We start from the raw sequence: 21,164 nt of genomic DNA on the forward strand, positions 1-21,164 counted from the left end.
TCGATTCAATCATACGTTTATTGAAAATCAATCGATTATATATTATGCATTATTTTCAAATGGAACAACGATCACTTGAATAATGGATGTTAACAAATCTAATCAAAAGACTTGATTTATTAAAGGGAAAATAAGATATACATAAATATCTCCAATATCACTTCGATACGGTGCGTATCGATATAAATGTAACACGATTTACTTGCTTTTCGTCTTATATAAATAAATACTTTTGTATCGCTTTGACAGATCCATGGAATGAGTCAGGTAAATCTCACCTTGAGAACAATGATTTCAACGTTTTGCAATATTTATATCGTCTATTCTAGAGAGTTTAACATTAATAACTGTTTTAGTACTTTGGTTTGACTGGTTTCCCTGATTTCACCCGCCAAAAACATTTCGTCAACGACAGTGTATACCTGAAAAGTGAAAAGTGTGAAAAATTAGTTGAACCTACATTCACTGTAGTATCGCTTCATTGGAGTATGCAAGTTTGAACAGACAATTACCTTATAAAAGTTAAATACCAGATCTAATTCACAAACGTTATGGAAGTATTCGTTGAGCACTTCAACGAAATTGTGTATACCTTCTAAGTAACATAAATTATTGTCATTGACGTCGACACATATACAAAAGTAGAGTCCAGCGTAGCGCCTGTACACAATCTTGAAGTTTCGGAACTGAAAAATAACCAATGCTTGTCAATGCATATAGGTACACCCGATCATTCTCTACAAACAGATCACTCACTTCGACAAAGTTTGTGTGCTTTGCATCTCTGACTGTCACCACTGCGTGCACTTCTTCTATCAACTTCTGCTTCTCATCATCGTCAAAGTTCATATACCATTTGGCTAATCTCGTCTTGCCTGCTCTGTTCTGAATCAGGATGAAGCGGATCTGAAAAATAGATACATCATCAGCTGGGAGTTGTTGCTCAATGATCTATAAACAAATATTGAGCACAATTGTGTACACAATGCTGTGTTGACTCAAGAGAGTGAATGATCAGAATAGAATACAGATTCATAACAAATACTTTTCAGAAATTAATACAGGCTCAGTATATCCAGCCATTCGTTATTCTACGATTCCTCGTTAATTAGGAGACTCTACAGCTGTACTCACCATTGTTCAAGTTGTAATTTTCGGCACGTTTGACAGGGATCTTCTAGTTTAGTTTCGCTTCGATCGAAACTGACGTGAGATAAATTCCGCCCCTCTGCCAAGTGTCCAACAATCTATATATCGCAAGGAACCTCGACATTCGATAACCGACCAACCGAACTCCGGTCGATTGTGGCGCATGCGTAGAACGGTGCGCACTCAATGCGCAATGCGCATGCCAAGGGACTCGCGCGCTATTTTCGAATTGACGAGATGTAATTTTTTATTTTTTGTATAAGTTATTAGAGAAAGTGTATAGAACTTTGATATTTGTAATATATCGCGGAGCAGAATCTTATGCAGGAGCTGAAATCAGCTGTGTAAGTTAAAAGCTAAAACTGTAGGGCTCTGTCTTATCAAAAGTCGAGACAGCAACGACTGCAGTTCTCTACTCGAAATGTCAGCGTGCGCCGGTTATCATTCGCGAGTTCGATGAATTTTCAAATATAGCTCCGCGGGTATTCAAATTTAACGTTCGAAGGATTCTCGTATAACCTCTTACCGTAACACCCTTTACTCGAGCTGCTGCAGTATATAGCACAGCCTTGCGGTTTTTTCGCGATTTCAACTTATTAAAACTATGCTCTAGCGGCCGAGCCGGCAACCAGCGAGCCGTGCATGCATCGCGAATTCGCGACCGACCAATCGAACAGGTTTTTCAAGAAAAGGACTGAAGCGAACGCTATGCGAACTCGAGAGCGAGTGAACAGTGAACAGCCCATCCGTATCCGCAGTTTCTATATTCCCCAACGGTTATCCTGGGCAGTGAAATCCGAGGATTTAAAAAGTCGGAGCGCGACTAGCGACAGTAGAAGAGAGAAAGAGAGAGAGAGGGGTGGGAGTATTTCACGTAATACCAACTCGTTCCAATAAGCCGATGCGGGTGGGACAAAGATCGCGCGAGACAGCGAAAAGAGCAGTTCGCAAAATATCGAGTGCGCGCGCGCGCGCACATTGCATTATAACGATATTAACAAGTGTACATCGCAGCTGTATATAATATACCAGAGTCACGCACTGACAGTCACGCACGTCGTCGTGAATTGTGAAAGTAGCTAGTGTGCGAGAGCGTGGGGTACACACGTAGACAGACGTTACAGCCAATGGCCGCAGCGGCACGGCAGCCAGTGTGCGATAGAGAGCGAGTAGTTAGTAGAAGAAGTAGCTGCTGCTGCCAGTTGTACCCGCGAGCTGGATGCTAGTAGCGATTAGCTCGGTTTTCATTTCAGCTACTTGTATACATTAAACCTAAGTTTAAAAGAGCGAGCTGCAAAGTGTGCCGTGCGCTGTCTCCATCGAGAATCAAGAGAGAGAGAGAGAGAGAGAGAGCGAGACGGAGGAGGATACGGTAGATCGCGCGCCCTCTCCGCGGAGTTATTCAGTGCGGCGGTTGCGAGACAGAGAAGGAGCTAACCCCGACAATAAGTTCTCTCTCCTCTCTGCGGGCAACATTCCTATAGCCTCTCTTCACCGCGACGACGACGACGACGACGACGACGACGAGGGGGATCAACGTCGGGACCAGTAGTTGCTCTAGTGCCTCGAGTGCGGCGTGTGCGTGTGCGTGGAGAAAGAGAGAGGCCGAGTTTTGTATTATAAAAGGGAGACAGGAGACAGTAGGAGAGAATAGCATAGAGAGCGGAGTGTGTGCGAAAATGCCGAAGCGTCAGAGGAGAGACAGCGAGGTGCGTTCGAGACGGTAAAAATAAGCCACGCCGCGAGGCTCTCTCATACTCGCGCTCTGTGTTCGCGCTGTTTCTCTACTACACTCTTTCTCTCTCTCTCTCTCTCTCTCGCGCGCGCGACGACGACGGACGGACACTGCTATCCGCCGCTGCTTTGCGAACGACAGTTCGCTATTCGGCTTTTCTCTCTCTGGCGCTCGCTCGCTCGCCGCTCTGCTGTCGCCGTCACCGCCGTCGCCTGCAGTTAGTGTGTTCGTCGCGCGAGAGTAACAGCAGCCTGCAGCAGCACCGGGATATCGTATCGTCTGCCGCCGCGGCTCTGCATCGACTCCTCGAGGGAGAGAGGAATTGCAAGAGAAGACAGGTGCACAGAGGGAGAGAGAGAGAGAGAGAGAGAGAGGAGAACGGTCGAATACCCGCGGAGCCCACAAGGAGCAGAGGCGCTGACTGGATCATCATCCGCCTCGCCACCAACGAGCCTCTTAACCTACACACAGACTCTCGACTCCCGTTCTCCGACACCACCAAAGCTCCGTCGTCTCGAGAAAATGGTATTTTCTAATTCCTTTCTTTGAGTTTCTTTGAACTTCATGCTCGCCGTCACCTCCCCACCGTAGTCACTCGTGATTCTGACCATCCCAATCTCACCTTGCATGGTTCCACACTGATCCTGCGTGTCCTTCACATGATGCATCGTATCCAAAGGCAGCGCTATGCTATGATTCCTAGCATTTCTCTACGAGTATTCGTTGATCTGTCAGTACTATGAAAAACAGTTGCTTTTGCAAATTCTTGTACACTCGGTATGAGCATTCACTCTGCTAATGGGACGAGCAAATGTACACATTGACTTTTTTACGTTCATTCATTTATTCCAAAGATTCATACGCTTGTTCAGTCACGCAACCTGTGATATAATGCATTTTGACCAAATACTAATGACATCACTGTGCTTTCAGGACACAAACAACATCAAGGACAAGAATAAAAAAGGCAAAAATGGTGAACCAGCTGAGGAGGTGAGCATCAAACAAATTTTCCCTTGGCAAAGGCTTTGCGTGCTTTACGAAGTTATCTTGGTGCATTAAGTAACATTGAACCTGCCACAGCTACCTCAAACAAGAAAGGCCACTCGTAAATTGTACATTGTGCCATAATTTCTGGCCATCATGGTACCATCGAATTTGGATTTTTGTCACATATCATTAACAAAGTAAACACAAGTTTGACGTAACTGTGACTAGGCAAAGTGCATCTTTCATCAATGTAAGGGATTGAAAAAGTGAAAAATGTATACAGTGTTTTCTAGTTTGAACTATCAAACAGAATAATTCCAAAGCACAGCTTTCAGCTTGTATGATTAAAAAGACCGTCGATCGCGCCTGTGTAATCGTATCAATAATTCACTGTGTCAAGCAACACGAACGACGTTGAAAAAAAATGCTTGCTATAATTCGATAAACACGACAAAATCCTTTCGGCCACGAAAATCTTGTTTCCGGGTAAAAACGAAAAGTCGCGTACAGAAAAAGTCGATCGTAAGTAAAAATAAAATATGCGGACTCGGTATACGGAGGAACGGGGAAAGCAAAACGATCTCTCGAAGAGAAATGGAAAAACGTCGATATAGGCGGAACAACGAGAGGCAAAGAGTACTCGCATTTCCATAGCCAAGAGTTTTCCTCCCCACGGCCGTTGATACAGCCTGCTTTTGCGGTACTCTATAGGCGCTATACAGCCGAGAAAGAGCGTGTATACACCAGAGACAGGATCGATCGCCGGCTCGTCGCTCATATTATAAGTATACGCGACCTCTGATAATTAGGCGTCAAGTGCATAACGCTGCAGTCGTTGCACAACAGCCAGCGGTATAGCGGCGCGTTACGAGCGCGAGAAAAATCCGCGAAGAAAAGCCGATGCGCGAACCGATAATTAAACTTATCCGTTGTGTTATGCCGCTGCTGCTGCGGCGGCTTTGCGCTCATCGAGAGAATTGAAAAAAAAAGTACAATATTAGTCGACGCGCGAGAGGAGTATAGAGTCGTAAACGGGGCGAGGAAAAAAATTCAACGCCAGAGCTGAGCTTTTTGCGCACTTGTTGCAGTCGTCTGTTTACTTTCATGCGCGTATTTATAGATCCCGAGAAACTAGTTTATCATCGCGCTCGCGCGCGCTCTCTGAGAAAATAAAAAGCGCATTACATAATAGGCATCATCGGCTCGCGAAATTTTTCCTGCGCGAGCGCGCGCGGCTCTGCCGAAAGAAAAAATGCGATGGCAAACTTTCCGTATAGACAGCTGTACTTGTATGTGTATGTGTGTGTGATTTTCGCAAATTTAAACATCCTAGTCTTTTGATCCGTTTGAAAGCGCCCGCTATATGCAGGTTTCGTCCTTGTTGCGGCGCTGCGGTGCGTCTCGCTCTTTCTTCTCTACTCATATAGCGTGTATACTTACCAGCGCGTCGTGCGTGTAGGTATATAGCTATAGTCGTTGGAGAATTTCGCGACAGATGGTGCCGCGGACGGGATTCGCGCGACGACGACGCGGCGAATTAAACGTGCGGGTATGTGTCTGTATAAATATCGGCGGGAGGCTTTCGAAAGGTGTAGCCGTCATCGGATTCTTGAATGACGATATTGGTGCCGAATTTGCATAGACGAATCCGGACCGGAAGTCACCTGCGATGCTCCTTTAGATGCTTCTCGATAGCGGGTCCGATATTGTTAATTTGAGATTTTACGGGGGTGTCCTTCAAAAAGGTAAACATTGCAAGCATGCGCGCGTAACAGCAAAAGGAAAAAACTCGAGGATCTCAAGTCACGTTTTTCGCGACGTGGAATATTTCTGCAATATACGAAGGTATATATGTAAGCATAAAGCGTCGTTGTCCCTCGATCAAGTTGCACGCAGCTTCCGCGTGTGCGTGTGTAGGATTCGAGATGATTGCGAGTCTCGCGGTCAGTTTATTAGTATCGATATAAGTTGAAATGACTCGTCGCGTCCGACTATTAATATACTCTTATAGAGGTTGTATGGCAAGATGTCTGGAAATAAAAAGCAACTTATGTAGGTGGTTTCATCCTGTGATTCAATTGCATCGCAAAGGCCGATTGACTCATTTTCCTTTCACGCAATTTGCATCTGCTTTGTAGAATAGTTTTTCAGCTTACGTTCCCCATAAACACTCGAGCGAGGCATAAAGATTTTCTTTACAAACCACGCATAGTAGCCTCAGCTTATTAGAGGATCGCGTAAAAAATCGCAAAAACACAGACCGTTTACTCGCATGCGTAATCGATTATTTCAATCATCTCTCGTATATAATGTTCGCATAGGAAAACAATGTTCTATAGTAAGCATAAGGGCTGGCAGGGCAGGTGCATCACCTTCAATTTAAGTATTTTCTTTCACATATCGTGAAGAATCTATTTTTCCTAGCGGATTCAGCCTCAGTCCGATGTAGGTTTAAAAGCGCGATAACGGTCTCCTCAAGATTGAGTGCCAGAGAGCCAGCCTGTGTTTTCTAAGTAGTAACGGTCGTTCGAAAAACTGGGATTATCGCGAACGAGCTGCGTGTCATGTGCAGCTTCATGATTATTCATTTCGAAATATTATATCCCGAAATAAAAGTACTCTTACAGCTGCAGTAAAATACAGCAACAAGTCCCGTAAATTCAATATTAATCCATATACGGTACAGAGTTTGTCGAACTCGATGATCCCACATATAATACGGTCAGCATCTCCGCCCCCGCGTTCGAGCACACAGGTATAGGAGTCGAATATATTCTCCCCGACTATTTCCGAGTTTTGCGAGCGCAAGTATAATACACGCGCGTCAGCTGGTACTGTGGAAACACATCATTCCAAGCTTATATTTCTACTACTGCTATACACCACTACACCTACATACATACCGCGCGTATGCTGTGCGTACACGCGGCGCCTTTCTTCTTCGCGTATACGCTTCCGTTTCCCTCGCTACGCTTCGCGCTCGAGCCGTTAATCGCTTTCTTGCTGCACTTTTCCGCGCTTCGTGTGTGCATGTGTGGAATATCCTTGATTATTGTTCTCGACGAGATGCCGCGCGATTAAAATGTACCTGGAGATTGATTACGCTGTTGTTATTTTTACTCGGCGAAAAGAAATCGCATACTATCCTACCTTGTGTGTTGTTTATTTTTACAAGTTACCGTCAAACAGACAGATTTTCCAATGCGCGCTCGCAGTAAAGATAAGATAACGCATCGGTTTCGCTGTTGTGTGCCAGTTATACGAGCGTCGGTAATATACGGCAATAATCGAATCGCGGAGTACGATACATGCACACAACCGCGCGCGCGCGATCAAATCCAGGTTATCGCAACTGGAATATTATCAATCCAGCAGCGCGGCTTATATCCTAATCAGCGCAATCGATCGCTCCGATACTGAACCACCGACGCACACCCGTAAAAAAATATTATAGTCGCAACGGGAAGAAGAAGAAGAATAAGAATACACTTATATACCGACTACTAGACGACGACGACGACGACGACGATCGAATAGTGGGGATCGCGGAGAACGAGGACAGGCTCGAAACCTTTGGCGCGGCGCGCGTCTACGCACACTTATGTACTTGGCGACACACACACGCACACACGCACACACAGGACCTGCTGCGCCGCGGGACAGACACGCGCTCTTCCCCCTGCGCTACGACTGGCTGCACGCGTGAGCGGCATCAGTCGCTTTTCGAAAGCCATACCGGCGCGCAGCCTCCGCGCGTGTTTGACTTCTTACGCACTGTTTCTTATGATCTTATCGTGATCTGCGTTCAGTGTTCTCTTGTTTAATCGAAGTAAATTGCGCGAGAGGAGGTGATATACATACAGTTGGTGGTGTGTGTTGTTATTGTGCGACGTGTGTACTTTTATAGTAGTGCTTCGTTAAAAAGGAAGAGCGTCAGAGAGCGCTGTGAGTCACACACTCCGCGAGGATTTTTCGCTGTCGACTATGTTGTTGCTTTTTGTGGGACAGAGAGCTACGCTGCTATACTGTTCTCGAGAGACGTTGAACTCGTTCGTGAGAGAGAGAGAGAGAAAGAGATGCTAATTTTTAGTGCACGAGCGAGAACGTTATTTTGAGATCGCTCGCGTTCTCTATTGTAGATCGGGCTGATGCTGCCGCGCGATTCGTGTCTGTTTGTAAACATACTGTTTTTGCGCATCAGGGGAAATATCATCAGGATGCGCCTTGAGTTTTGCATTGCGTATATACAGATTCGCGTAACTTGTTGTTCTCGAGTGAATTTTTCATCGTCCGCGTGCGTAAACAATTATGTCGAGAAACGCAACCTGACTTTTCGAGTTACGCTAGGCCTTTTCTCGGTACAAATCGACGGAGTTCCACTAAAACTTGTCTTGTCCTCTCACAAATCATCGCGTAACGAAAATAAAAATGGAACCAACTCGACCGCCACGTTCCACGAAGGCTTATCGCGTCGAATTCCAAAACTGTCGCGGCTGCTCCTATCTCTCTCTCTCTCTCTCTCTCTCTCTCTGGCGTTTCTCGCACCTGAAAAAAGAAAAGCAGCTCCGACGAACAACAGAATTTTTCCCCGATACACACACGCGCGCGCGCGCGCTCGCGTAGACAGATCGATATTGCGCAATCTCTCCATATACGCATGTATCATCGCGCGTAGCTCACGAATTCTCGAGAAGGAATCTTGGTTAGCGTCACGCGCGAGACACGATCGCGCAATATCTCACGTACGCGTGCACACGCACTCGAGAATTGGACGAAGACGAAAAGAAGTAGAAGAAAAAGGGGGAGAGCGCTAAACAAATTGCGATCAATTGCCGGTGATCATTGTATACGGGACGCGGTTCGCTTCTTTCTCTCTGGCGTGTATCGGCGCTTCTCTCGTTTGGATTCTTCTTCGATGAGCTGCTTCTTCTTCTTCTTCTTCTTCTTGTTCTTCTGTTGTGGTTAGATTGCGATGGCCTTGTGAGGCGAGAGAGATACGCGAAATTTTCGGCGCCAGAGGAAGGCCGATTCGAGAGAGACGCCTACTCGCTGTATATACACCGATGAATGATGTTGCGTGGGTGTATGTATACTAGCGCGTGTGTGTGTGCGTTTGCATAGACGTATATGTTTCCAAGGTGTCGAGAGATTCGGGACACTTGTGGCGCGTCTTGATGGATTGGATATTGTTGTTTTTTTGTGTAGTTATGAGATTATACTTCGATCGATTCGAAATTCTCATTTTGCATTTGATGAAGATTCTCGGATTTCATGCTCGAATTAATTAGCCCGATTATATCCCTGGGCTAATTGCACGTTATACAATGTACAAAATCGTACGTTTACGATGCGCGATCGATTCAATCACCAGTCGTCGTATAGCCATTAAAACTTATCGGCGACTTTTTCGACATCTACAAAAAACAACAACAATAAAGTTCCGCGATCGTATAAGAAGAAGTGTATTCGACGCTCGCGACAAATCTTCAAAGCTTTCTTATCTCCGTCCTTCGTGCAGCTAAGTAGGAGTAAAGCTGATGTATATACATAATATTCTCTCGGGCTTATCGGCGATAAAGCTCGTAATCTCCTGAGATCTGCCGGCTTTTACTTACTGTCTATTGTATGAAAACTCTAGAGATGGAAAAGTCTAGTTACTATCTAATATTAGACAAAATGCTATAATGGTGATCCCGAACGTATAGTTTTTCCAGAACGAGTGCGAGCGATAGTTTACTCTGGTACCGAGGTAATTAGGATTATAAAAATAGCCAGGAGAAGGCATGCATTTAAATGAGAAAGTCTGAGTCAGAAATCGACGGCCTTCGTTACTTCGGAATGAACGTTATATTTTTTATAATTTTTCTTCGCGCTCGTACGATGCTTAAATTCCACAGTGCATACGTGTTGGCAGATTTTAAAATCAAAACTCAACCGCAGCCTTGAATTCTTTTATTAAAAACAATTTCATTTATTCGATCAAGTTCACTTATCAATTCTAGTAAAAGTGGTGTTAAAAAAGAAAAAAACAAAAATCAAAAAGCTCACTCGGAACTATCAACACAAATAGTCTCTTCTATCTGCCGCCCGCATTTGTTTACCCGCTGCAGTATATAGGTATAATCCTAAGAGAGGAACAATTAAATACCCCGGAGTAGCAGACGCTTCTCACGACGCTGTGCTCCCTCGCTGTGTATAGTATTAGGTTATGCAATCAAGTGGCTTTGACACATCGAACTTGTTTATCGTGTCCCGGCGCGCTCGCGCATTTTATGAAGATGATCGCGCATGATAAAGCTTCGCTTCTTCCTACTATGTATATACTCTTTCTGCAAGCGAGTGGAATATCTTGCGTTGCTTATAAACGAGCACTTGTTGATGCAATCAGGAGATGGTCCGAGCTTTTTCTCGATATATATCTATACTCACACATATGAGTATCACTTTATTGTAAAGTCATCCTTACTTATGCGAAACATAAAGTGATATTTTATTGTGTCTATTATGAAGCTCGACTAGGAGTCAAAGCGTAATATGATGCCACTAATCATTCGCGAAGCCGCTAAGATTAATCGACGTTCGTAGCGCGATGCAGCATAATCCCCTCCTATAACAAGGGCCAAACATAGATCCTCTGCCAAAATTTCGCGTGTCGCAAGCGAGCTGTATATTACGGATTACGGTCGCGACTTTTTTCTCTCTCTTTCACCCTCTCGCCGACCTTGAATGACGCCGGCTTTTGGCTGAAGCTTCGCTTTGAAGTTGAATTATCGGTTATACGCGCGCATGATTCTATTAGAAGTATGAGTCCTTTATGTGTGTGAGACGTGTATCATGTATATGCGCACACTAGTATAGATCTCGAGACGACGTCGACGAATTGCTTCAATTATGAATGAGCCGTGTGTATCCGAGTTACTCTGGCGGTTGGGTTCGAGTTTAAAATTAAATTTTCAGAGGATATCACTTGCGTAATTGAAACTGACGCGTTTTTTCTGTCTTTTCACGTTAACAACTTCTATTGGCGACTTTATGAATTCTGTGGAATAGGCGGAAAACTAAATGCGAGTATCGCGTAAATTGACGAAATGTTGAATGGCAATGTGCACGTGATAGCTCGATTGATGATCGTGAATATATACGTGCAAGTTTTCTGGCATTGATTTACTAGAGGGCAGGTTATAAAAAGTAGCCTCGTAAATAGATTTGCAAGGAGTTTATGCGGAATAAACGTATATACGCAGCCCCCGATGTCTATCTACTTCGATCAAAGTTCCACAAAGTTAGCATCTTATTTTAGACTCGATTCTATATTGTGCTTGAGCACAGTATATAGATAAGAGTCTTCTGCGTCTTAGAGTCTGTCTCCAAAAAGATATTTCTTGGGAAGGAAAGCTTTACTTTTTGTTGTTACGTGAGCGATGCATTGCGTGGACAATATTTATAAATATATCTTTATCATCAGTCCGATCAATGGAAAATCTTCCATCCTCTCTTGATTAAGAAAGAGTTCAAGCTACCAATCTAATAATTCACGGTAAACAAAAGCTCTCGCTCCACAAAAAGCAACAACACTTGAATCCTCGAAAGCGATCGATCATAATCGCTATAACGAACCCGCAGCACAAGATCGAATCGCGGTGTGATCCACGGGCGAAAACAAAAAAATAAATAAACCAGGCCGAGGCGATATGCTGAGCGTCGCTCGAGGCTGTCCCGGAAGAACGCGAAAATCACCGTCAGCCCGTTTCTGCAGCAGGCGAAGAAAAGGACGACAAAGCCTGCTTACGCGTAGCCGTCGTAGTCACTGCTGAGCCGCGCGACCCGCATACAGATAAAGATGCAGACCTTCAGCGGCCTTGCCTTTGGAAATGTCTTCAAGAAGAAGGCACGTGCCTCACCTCCACTCTCTGATGCTTTTGTAATCTCTCTCATTCTCTCTCCCGCTTTCTGTGACCGTATAACGCCGGACATCCGGGTCGAGTGGGCTGGGCGGCGTGATTTTTATGAGCTCGGAGGGGGATTAAGCTTTGGGATTTTTTATTACTATTACTGATTATAAGAGTTTCTCTTATCAAGCTTCTATTATGCTCCAAAAGTATTTTTAAATCTTTTGATAAAATAACTGTACATCTATTAATAGCATCGAGATCTATAGATTGGGGTCCATTAAAGCTCCAGAAGAAAACGTCTGATGCGCGCTTATAGTTTCTTAACAGCTCGTTACTTGACTCGTTTTTTATGTCTGCATCTGTGCATCAATATTTTGGTGCTTCTCCTTGAGTATATCTAAACCCGTGAAAAGCTGTGCAAACCGAGAGACGCGCGTTGTTGTTCCAATTCCGAGCGTCGTTTTTCATTTTTTACCGGGCTAAAGTGCTTCCACAAAGCACCGCTTGCTGTGCAAATTCCATATGTGCGGTTTACGGCTTTTCCGAGAAGACGTATATAAAATGCGAATTTTTCTCTTTTCTGCGCGCGTTTAAAGAAATCGCGAATTGAAGTCTTGAAGACGATATTTAAATATCCTGCTTTTCTATAGAGATGAGATGATGCAGTTTATTTTCAAGCTTTGTAAACAAAACCTTATGTTAGCCTTGAACAGCAGTGTTTGCGAGTTTTTTCTATTCGTGTCCCGAGAGCTTCCACATATTTGTTCTCTTGCGTACACACATGCTGTTTATGACGATTGCCAGCTTTGATAATTAATCATTTGTGTAAACCTTGCGATAGACGTGTTAATTATTGAGAGCTGATGTGAGAAACCTAGATAAACTATCGTTAACTGAATGTAAGAAGTGATTGTAACGTTTGTTGATTTATGGATCCTTTAATTGCCGTCAATTATTATGTCAATTCGTTTTACCTTTGCGAAATGAATCTGCTAACAAAGACCGGTGGCCCATATGAACCTTGCGGTTTTGCACCTTCCCTCAATAATCTTGAATTGTGTCTCTTTGCGTTTCAGGCCAACAAGACGGCGAGTAGCTCGCCAAATTCCAACATACCGCCGCCCCCGACGCAGATCAACAAAATCAAATATCAGCCGGGTGGACCCGTTATCAAAAAGGACAAGCGCCAGAGCAGTTCGAGATTCAACGTGTCCAAAAATCGCGAACTTCAAAAGCTTCCTCTGCTTTCTGGTAAGTTTTTTTTTCTGATTAAACGTAGCAGCTCCATTTTATTGTTGTTGTATTTTTTTTATAACCGACCTTCGAATTCAATAGACTTTATTAGCCGAGTACGTGTTTAGGTCCGGCAATCACATATAAATTACGAAATTTTGCGAATGACCGCAACTCTTTCATCTGATCCATCGGCGTTGGCATGCAAGCTATATCCATTTTATGTACTGAATTCATGCACTTTTGAAAAGTCCTCTCCTCGTCGAACTGATTACTCTTCATTCTACTTCCACGCTCTCCTTGAACAGATCGTCGAATCGTATTTTTAAAATGAGAAAATCCTTGGTTCGTCTTCCTCTAAAAGTGCACGTGAAATCGTTCGCTCGCACACTGCGCTTATCATCGATCGCACGCTCCAAAAGCCGAAGAAATCCAGCGTAAGAGAGGAGAAAAAGAACGATGGCGCAAAAGGCGCTCAGTGGATCAAGGATTTAGAAACTCGATTTTCCGCGCCGGCTGCCGGTCAAGCTGGCTTCCCCACCCGTTGTACGTCTTGATAAATCCGATTCGCGTACATACCTGCATCGACGACGGTTTACTTGTCTCTTCACTGCCTCTACACATGCTGCACCATAAGTATCAGTGACGGGCTCCTTTTTCGTCAAGATTCCAACTCCGTTGATTGGATGAGCCTTTGCTGTAGTATTTTTAGAGAATACCCGCTAGAATCCGAGTAAACAAAGACGCGGTGCCTCGCTGCGCGTCTAGATAAACCTGATTCGCGGGGCCAAATTTTCATCCAAAGCGATTTATTACGAAACACGCGCGACTGTGCAGCGGTAATAAAAGAAAAGCGGAATTTTGTTTGTACCTCGCGCAGGAAACGAGCAAATTACGCAAACGATAGAGGACGATCCGCCTGTGTGTCGGCTGCCGAATTCGAACTTGGTATAAATAACAGCTCTCTTCCTTTTAATTAAAACACACGCGACAAAAACTCGACGCTGCTGGCTTTTTTTCACGCCAGCTCGTGTAGGTATATAGCCGAAGGCTCGTCTGCTGCTGCTTTCACCGGGAAATTTTTCAGGCTTTTTATACGCGGTGACCGCTGCGGGCGATGGCGCCATTTCTCCCGCGAAGCGAAAATCCGCGTTGAAAATGAAAACGCTTCGGCAGCATCAAGTTCAGAAAACTCGTTCGAAAAGGCAGGAGTGAAAAGTTCGCGGGTATCGTACGCGTATGTGCGTGTATGTCGTGGAGGGGAAGAAAGTTGAACCTTTTTTATTTTTCTTATCGTCGCCCGGGGCGTTGGTGGAATAGTTAATGAAACGAGGCGACTGTGTCCGTTCGGAAATTATGGATATCGTCCGGTACTTTCTTTTTGCACGACGGAGCTACTTGACTATGCCGAACGTGGGCTATTAAAGAGATGCCCGATGGTGCTTGTTTATCGTGTGCTACTGGCTTTTTAATCGCGTTATACTCGCGTTACTAAAATCAACGATAAATCAGTCATTGTTCTTCCACCGTCATCCCGTTCGCCTAATGAGGTAAACGCCTTTTCCCGTCACGAGCAGCAAGTACCGCTATCCTCGGTCTAACAACAGCCGCGATGCGCCTATAATGCTTATTACATGCATCTCTCGCGCGCGATTCGTTTGTCTCTACGCTGCGCTTACGTAAAAGAAAACGCAACGCTTCGTCTTTCTGCGCCGCGATTTTCGACGATGTATATACCTCGAAAAAGAAAAGAACAACGCGCGGAAGGCCTTGGGCTGTCGCAAACAGCTTTACGGTTGTCGCTTCTAATTGATTTTCCAGGTTTGATTTTTCTTCCGGCGGCATTGGCCGGCACACAGAGACGATGATTTACAGAGGGACTTATTTCTTTTCTTTACTAGAGGCAATAAATTGGCCGCGCACGACCTGTCGATATATATATTTCTCTCTCATCTCCGGGACGAAATCTTGGCGACACGTGTAATTTATTGATTCCGTACACGGCGAAGCGTTTCATTGAGGCGCCGAGAGCGTTCATTCATGATTTTGTTATATTCTTGCCGGGAGATCGAGTTATCGGTGAAAACGTGACGCGATATATACCCTGTATAGGTAAAAATTGATTTCCGCAAGGGAGTCCACGTGCAGCTCGACGGATGCGTTAATACCGGGTATCTACTTTATCGATGATTCGATCGTGGAAGTTTTTGCGCTGGATTTTCGTGCGAGATTTGCCGATTTACAAAACACCCGCGTCACTATCGTGTGACGCGATCGTCGCTACAAATTGAGGAAGACGCATCGAGATAAATTCATATATCCATCACCGGCTATATTAAACGACTCGCAAATAAAAACAATCGCAGCGACGAGGATTTAACCACCGCTGAATATTTCACCGAAACTCCACACGATGATCGAGCTTATAATACCGCGTGGGACAGCCAAGCCCCTGCACCTATACACAAACATACAGCCCACAGAGAGAGAGAGAGAGAGAGAGAGAGAGAGAGAGAGAGAGAGAGAGAGAGAGAGAGAGACAGAGTCGCTCGGAGGGTATAGGGCGAATTCATGCGTCATCGGTCGGCCCAGCGCGCGTTGCGGTGAATAAGGCATGCCCGACGAAAATAAAACCGCTGCACTGGAGGCGAGGCTTGTTTATTTTTCATAAGAGATGAGATAGATTGGCTGACACGCGCGCGTGGCTTTTGAGCAAGCTCCTGGATTACCTTGCTTTCGTTGCATCGACGGCCTTGCCTGCAATTTTACGAATAATAAAAATTCCAACACGGCTGCACTGCGCCGTACATGTCCAGCCGGGGAATCGTGACATAATGCCGATGGACACTGGCAAAGCGTCGATTGCGCAATTCGATCGGTGTCCCGTTCGAAATAATGCCCGGTTCTGCATCCGGAGAGGTTGATCATTATCTCGCGGAAAAGCGCTCGCGCCAATATCTCGAGATGGTAAACAATATATCCAGGCGAATGACGAGTACCGAGAGTGTTCCGGCCCATGTCATTTCCATTGCCTCCAGCAGCTCTTTCAGCTAATCTCCAAGCGTGTGCCCGCAATAATTAGCGCAAGCGCGCGACTCTGCACCCCCTGGATATCGATTTATCAAGACGTATAGCGGGCTTTCGCGTAATAATCCAGCGGCGACGAGCCATTTCTCGGATTCGCTTTATATCAGATTTTCTGATTGCTTTCTGTCTCCTCTCGCGCGCGCAGATTGCTGCTGTCGATGGAGATCAATTTTCCCGCGCTTCACTGAAAAGTTTATCCTTGCGGGAAAAGATCAGCGGCGGTGAAAACAATCAAAACAAAGCTGTCCAATCTGCGAAGATAAGAAACGCTATCACAAAGCTCCCTCGGAGGGAAAAAAAAATTGCTTCAGGTGCTCTCTGTCCGGAAATTCAAGAGCCCACTCGCTTGTTAGATTGGCACTCTGCCCCCCCCTCCCCCTCACCTACACACAGAGCCATACGCTCGTGCATGTACAGGCGAATCATCCCCCTTTGCGGCAGGCGGCTGCCACGGAAACCCAACTCTCGACGACCTCCTTCCCTTATAAACTGCCGCGCGCCGCGAAAAATAGATATAGAGAGGGCGGCGCTCTTTTATGCGCGCGTTTAAAAAGACACTGCAGTGTGTCTGCGATTCCGCTGGGCCGGATATAATAAGCTCGTTCACTCGAATGGCGTCTGTAATCGAGTTCTTTCTCGCATTCGGCTTTCGAGCAGTGCTGGGGCTTCTCAAAAAGCTCTGCTTTATGCTACACAGCGCAGCGAAAAGGCCAGTATAGGTGAATAAGCTCGTCGGCGCACTGGGATCAGAGCTATATAGTCTCTCGCCCGGCAGCGGCAGGCACCCAAACAATATATCCTGCAGCAGTCCACCCCCGCTCGTCTAAACGCACACGGGTATACCTATAGGGCTGTCCGGCACCGGCACGTCGTCGTGCATGCGCGACCTATCGATTATAGCGGCCGAGTATAGCGTAGAGACCGGGCCAGCGCAGGCGCAGGAGTCTCCCTCTCCGGTTTTGCTCGCGTATATACTCGCGAGCGCGGCGGGGATACAACTTGAGCCTTGCGATGCTCGCTCGGCCGCCGATTATCAGTGCGCCGGCCGCCAGTGCTACGCGACTTGCTCGTATCGAGAGAGAACCGTGAAATCTCGAGGTGCAGTCTAAGTATAGCCGCGAGACGAGTCGATTTCTCATAATATAATTCTTCAAGCGAATATGCAAACCGGGGCAAGTTTATCCTCGCAGGAGAACTCCGAGTGACCGCGAACCTAGGACAGTGAGACTCGCTCTTCAGCGCGCGCGTGTGTGTGTGTGTGTATATACACCAGTGACTGCGCGCGCGATCGAATCCGGGGACGAGGCTCCCGGTAGTGCGGCCTCAGCCACGACCAAGTCCAAGATGGTACACGTAACGGACATGGGGCCGCCGCTCGGCGCCGGGATACCCAAAAGCCCGAGCTTTCACCAGGGCCTCGCGTTCGCGGCCGACGGTGCCGCCGACGACGAGCTCGACGGTGGATGCTACGCCGCGCTCCACTTTGGCAAGTACTACGGCGGCTCGTCGGCCGCCGCTGCCGCCATACAGTATCAGCCCGGTCACCAGCCGCGCCTCCACGGTAAATTCAGCGCTCTTTTCTCTTTTTTTTTTTTTTTCTTCCTAAGTATACTTGCACCTTTCGCCGCAAAAGCGTCTAGAGTTTCAGCTGCGTCTGGCAATTTTTCCCCGACTGCAGTGCTGTGTGTATGTGTGTGTGTGTATAAATAAAGCCATCGCGCACACCTTGTTCGCGCCGCGAGCGTGAAGAATTCGAGCGTGCGCGACGGCGCTGTTTATTTTTAGCGCGACGATCTCTCGTTGCGCGCTTTGCGCGAAAAAATTTCCGCGCCGGGCGAGGAAACAATATCTATATGTATATTCGCGTGTGTGTGTGTTCTCACGGTGCATATAAGCGGATTCGGAATGCTATCCTTGCCTGTGTTTGTTTTGACTGCGCGCGTGTGTGTGTGTGTGTATGCATCCGTTGTTTATCCGAAGTTGGCGAACACGCGCCTAGTCTCCCATTGATTAAAGACACGGCGAGCCACGACAAAGCGCAGAGTTGGCTCGGAGTATAAACAAAGCGTTTGAGCCCGCGGTTAATATAAACTAGTCGCATCAGTTCTGCAGACGCGGAATGTATCTTGATAAATTGACGACGACGAGAGGGGAAAACATTTTTCCTCTTTTCCTCGTCGTCGTCGTCAACCGCCCGCGTGTGTGCATGTAGATGCGCTGGAAGTCTTCCATTCGAATCGTATATCCTTCGAGCTGCGGCTGCCTCTTTTGTACGTGGAAATACGAGGATAATGCATCCTTATCTCGGATGTGCATACACTCGTCGCGATGAAAGCCGCCAGACGTATTCAATGCGCTGTACCTGCTTCCATCCACTCCCCGAAATCCGAGAGATTGGCTTGGCTACGAGTATATTTTATACACAAAAAATGTCTCTCCGTTCGCCGCATCTCATTAACCCTCTCGTTCGTCTCTCGACTTGCAGAAGTACAAGCAGGCGAGGAGCGCGAGGAGTTGTTCATCCAGAAGCTGCGCCAGTGCTGCGTCCTTTTCGATTTCGAGTCCGACCCTCTATCCGACCTGCAATGGAAGGAGGTGAAGCGCGCCGCGCTTCACGACATGGTGGAGTACGTGACCAAAAACAGGAACGTCATCACCGAGGCCATCTACCCAGAGGCCGTCAATATGGTACGTGTCTATCAGTATACGATTGACGAAAATTTCATCGATCCTACGACTTTAGTCCCCGCTGTCGTGGAAGTAGGCTATAGAGATAACACAATTTCTTAAATGAGATTTTAAGGAATTGACTCGAGGCTGACGATGCTGGCGACCTGACCGACGACGCGATCGAATCGATAAGCATTAGCTTGATTAATTTAGAACGTTAATTGCCGATGATATGCATCGTTTGCGAAGCTTTATTGCTCTACGATTTTCTATATCGGAGTACAGTTATACACGCTGATACTTCTGCGATCAGTCAGATGCGGATGGATTAGTCGTTGTCGTGTAATTTGTGACAAAACGATTCTATCGCGCGACCACAAGAGAATTTTTAAAGCGTACGTATAGTGAAATGATTCACGTAGAAAGTTGAATATCGCGCGGCTCGAGTGGCCTCGTTCGGAAGCTCGAGCTTCGAGCCATATTTCGGTCATCGTGGTCGGCGGATCTCTCGTGGCTGCGTGTATCGAATTGAACAAGCGTTGTCATCTTGGAACTCGGAAATTATCAACTATCGATCTCAATTTTATTAGTTGCAGATAGTCCACGTCCTACTTGTTTATGTAACATTATTATAAAAATACACGCTTTAAAAGAAAATCGATAATAACCGTGATGTAGATGTTTTCTCGAGCAAGAAATAATTAATTTACAGCTCAAAATATATAGCGAGAGCGTTATATAAATTCCATACCGTGCTTCATTCGATTGTGATATAAGCGGTTCGTATATACTCGAAATAGAATTACTCAGTTCAGGCTTGAAAATTGAATCTTGCGTAAAACGTTCCACGTGTCGGTGTAGATAGCGATCTCGCAAGTTATATTGCAAAAAGGGCTTTGATAATAATGGACGTCTAATAAAAGATCGCATCCGATCGATACTCGTGCCGGAGGAAAATGAAAAAAATGTATCGCTGTAGTCCTTATATTACACGTCTATAAAAAGATTTTGCTTGGATTTTTTTCGTGAATAAAAAGGATGACTTGATAAACAAAATAATGATAATGATAGGTCAAACACAATTTCGTGATAAAAACTATTAAGAGGTACACGGCCAACGTTCATTCGAGTTTGTCCAACTCCTCGAGAAGCCACTCGAACCAGTGTTTCTCCTTCAATACTCTTATCCATTTGCCCGAAAGCTCCTCGAAAACTTGCTCCACTCGTATACTCGGTCGTAGAGAAAAACAGTCGATAACGCTTGAATGTTCACAGTTCGCCGTAAACTTGTTCCGGACTCTGCCGCCGTCGTCGAATCCCAACGGCGCCGAGTTCGATCCCGAGGAAGACGAGCCGACGTTGGAGGTGGCCTGGCCACACCTGCAGTTCGTTTACGAGTTCTTTCTGCGCCTGCTCGAGTCGCCCGACTTTCAGCCGTCGATCGCCAAGCGATACATCGATCACAAGTTCATCCTGCAGCTGCTCGAGCTCTTCGACTCGGAAGACCCGAGAGAGCGGGACTTCCTCAAGACGACCCTGCACAGGATCTACGGCAAATTCCTCGGGCTCAGGGCCTACATACGCAAGCAAATCAACAATGTCTTCTATCGGTTTATCTACGAGACCGAGCATCACAACGGCATAGCTGAGCTTCTAGAGATTCTGGGAAGGTGAGGGTTTTCTTCCGGTGTTCCTGGCGTTATTGACATTGGGCGATGAGAATTGAATAATGTAACTCATAAAATATTTCAGTATTATCAACGGCTTCGCATTGCCTCTAAAGGAGGAGCACAAGACCTTTTTGTTGAAAGTCCTTCTGCCTCTGCACAAGGCTAAATCGCTGTCGGTTTATCATCCGCAGCTCGCCTACTGCGTCGTCCAGTTCCTCGAGAAGGATGCCTCGCTCACGGAGCCGGTCATCAAGAATCTTCTCAAGTTCTGGCCCAAGACGCACTCGCCGAAGGAGGTCATGTTCCTCAACGAGCTCGAAGAGATACTCGACGTCATCGAGCCCGCTGAGTTCCAAAAGGTCATGGATCCGCTCTTCAGGCAACTGGCGAAGTGCGTTTCCTCGCCACACTTCCAAGTGAGTACATTTTATTCTTCTCGCGCTATTTCTCATCCCCTTGAGGATTGTCCCCCTTTTATTCTCGAGTGATTTGTTTTTTAGGTGGCCGAGAGAGCACTGTACTATTGGAATAACGAGTACATTATGTCACTTATTTCGGACAACTACTCCGTAATTTTGCCTATAATGTATCCAGCGCTCTATAAAAATTCCCGCAATCACTGGAACAAAACGATACACGGTCTAATTTATAATGCATTAAAGCTTTTCATGGAAATGAACCAAAAGGTGTTCGATGAATGTACGCAACAATATCATCAGGTATATTTGTAAATAACGA

The 21,164-nt window shown here is 46.0% G+C and overlaps 2 protein-coding genes across 25 annotated transcripts in view; one reads left to right on the top strand and one right to left on the bottom strand.

Moving 5' to 3' along the window:
* LOC100116036 (AP-2 complex subunit sigma) lies at nucleotides 1–2,235 on the bottom strand. Its single transcript, XM_001600551.6, has 4 exons — nucleotides 1,135–2,235; nucleotides 757–906; nucleotides 513–686; nucleotides 1–422 (listed from the first exon to the last, which is right to left on the bottom strand). Exons 1-4 carry the CDS (start codon nucleotides 1,135–1,137, stop codon nucleotides 321–323), a joined length of 429 nt encoding a protein of 142 aa, XP_001600601.2. The 5' UTR covers nucleotides 1,138–2,235; the 3' UTR covers nucleotides 1–320.
* LOC100115999 (serine/threonine-protein phosphatase 2A 56 kDa regulatory subunit gamma isoform) overlaps nucleotides 2,092–21,164 on the top strand; it is a 24,196-nt gene continuing 5,123 nt past the window's right edge. For 5 of the 24 annotated variants that reach the window (XM_031929297.2, XM_008212998.4, XM_001600519.6 and 2 more), the window contains exons 1-7: nucleotides 2,730–2,858; nucleotides 3,818–3,877; nucleotides 12,843–13,017; nucleotides 18,572–18,774; nucleotides 20,032–20,426; nucleotides 20,509–20,842; nucleotides 20,927–21,145. In XM_031929297.2, coding sequence (XP_031785157.1) covers nucleotides 2,829–2,858; nucleotides 3,818–3,877; nucleotides 12,843–13,017; nucleotides 18,572–18,774; nucleotides 20,032–20,426; nucleotides 20,509–20,842; nucleotides 20,927–21,145 — 1,416 coding nt within the window. In that variant the 5' untranslated portion in view covers nucleotides 2,730–2,828. Of the gene's footprint in view, nucleotides 3,410–3,817; nucleotides 3,878–7,565; nucleotides 7,820–11,208; nucleotides 11,763–12,842; nucleotides 13,018–17,082; nucleotides 17,648–18,571; nucleotides 18,775–20,031; nucleotides 20,427–20,508; nucleotides 20,843–20,926; nucleotides 21,154–21,164 lie in introns of those variants that run through there. The other 19 variants (XM_032599678.1, XM_032599683.1, XM_032599676.1 and 16 more) reach the window with 16 other exon arrangements.

Source organism: Nasonia vitripennis, chromosome 4, assembly GCF_009193385.2.
Source record: "Nasonia vitripennis strain AsymCx chromosome 4, Nvit_psr_1.1, whole genome shotgun sequence".
In the NCBI taxonomy this organism is placed as follows: Eukaryota; Metazoa; Arthropoda; class Insecta; order Hymenoptera; family Pteromalidae; genus Nasonia; species Nasonia vitripennis.

Excerpts from the sequence above, each read along its gene's own strand:
- LOC100116036 (XM_001600551.6), bottom strand. Across the intron at positions 687-756 it reads AGCACACAAACTTTGTCGAA|TTCCGAAACTTCAAGATTGT; the intron begins GTGAGTGATCTG and ends GTTATTTTTCAG. Across the intron at positions 423-512 it reads TGGTATTTAACTTTTATAAG|GTATACACTGTCGTTGACGA; the intron begins GTAATTGTCTGT and ends TTCACTTTTCAG.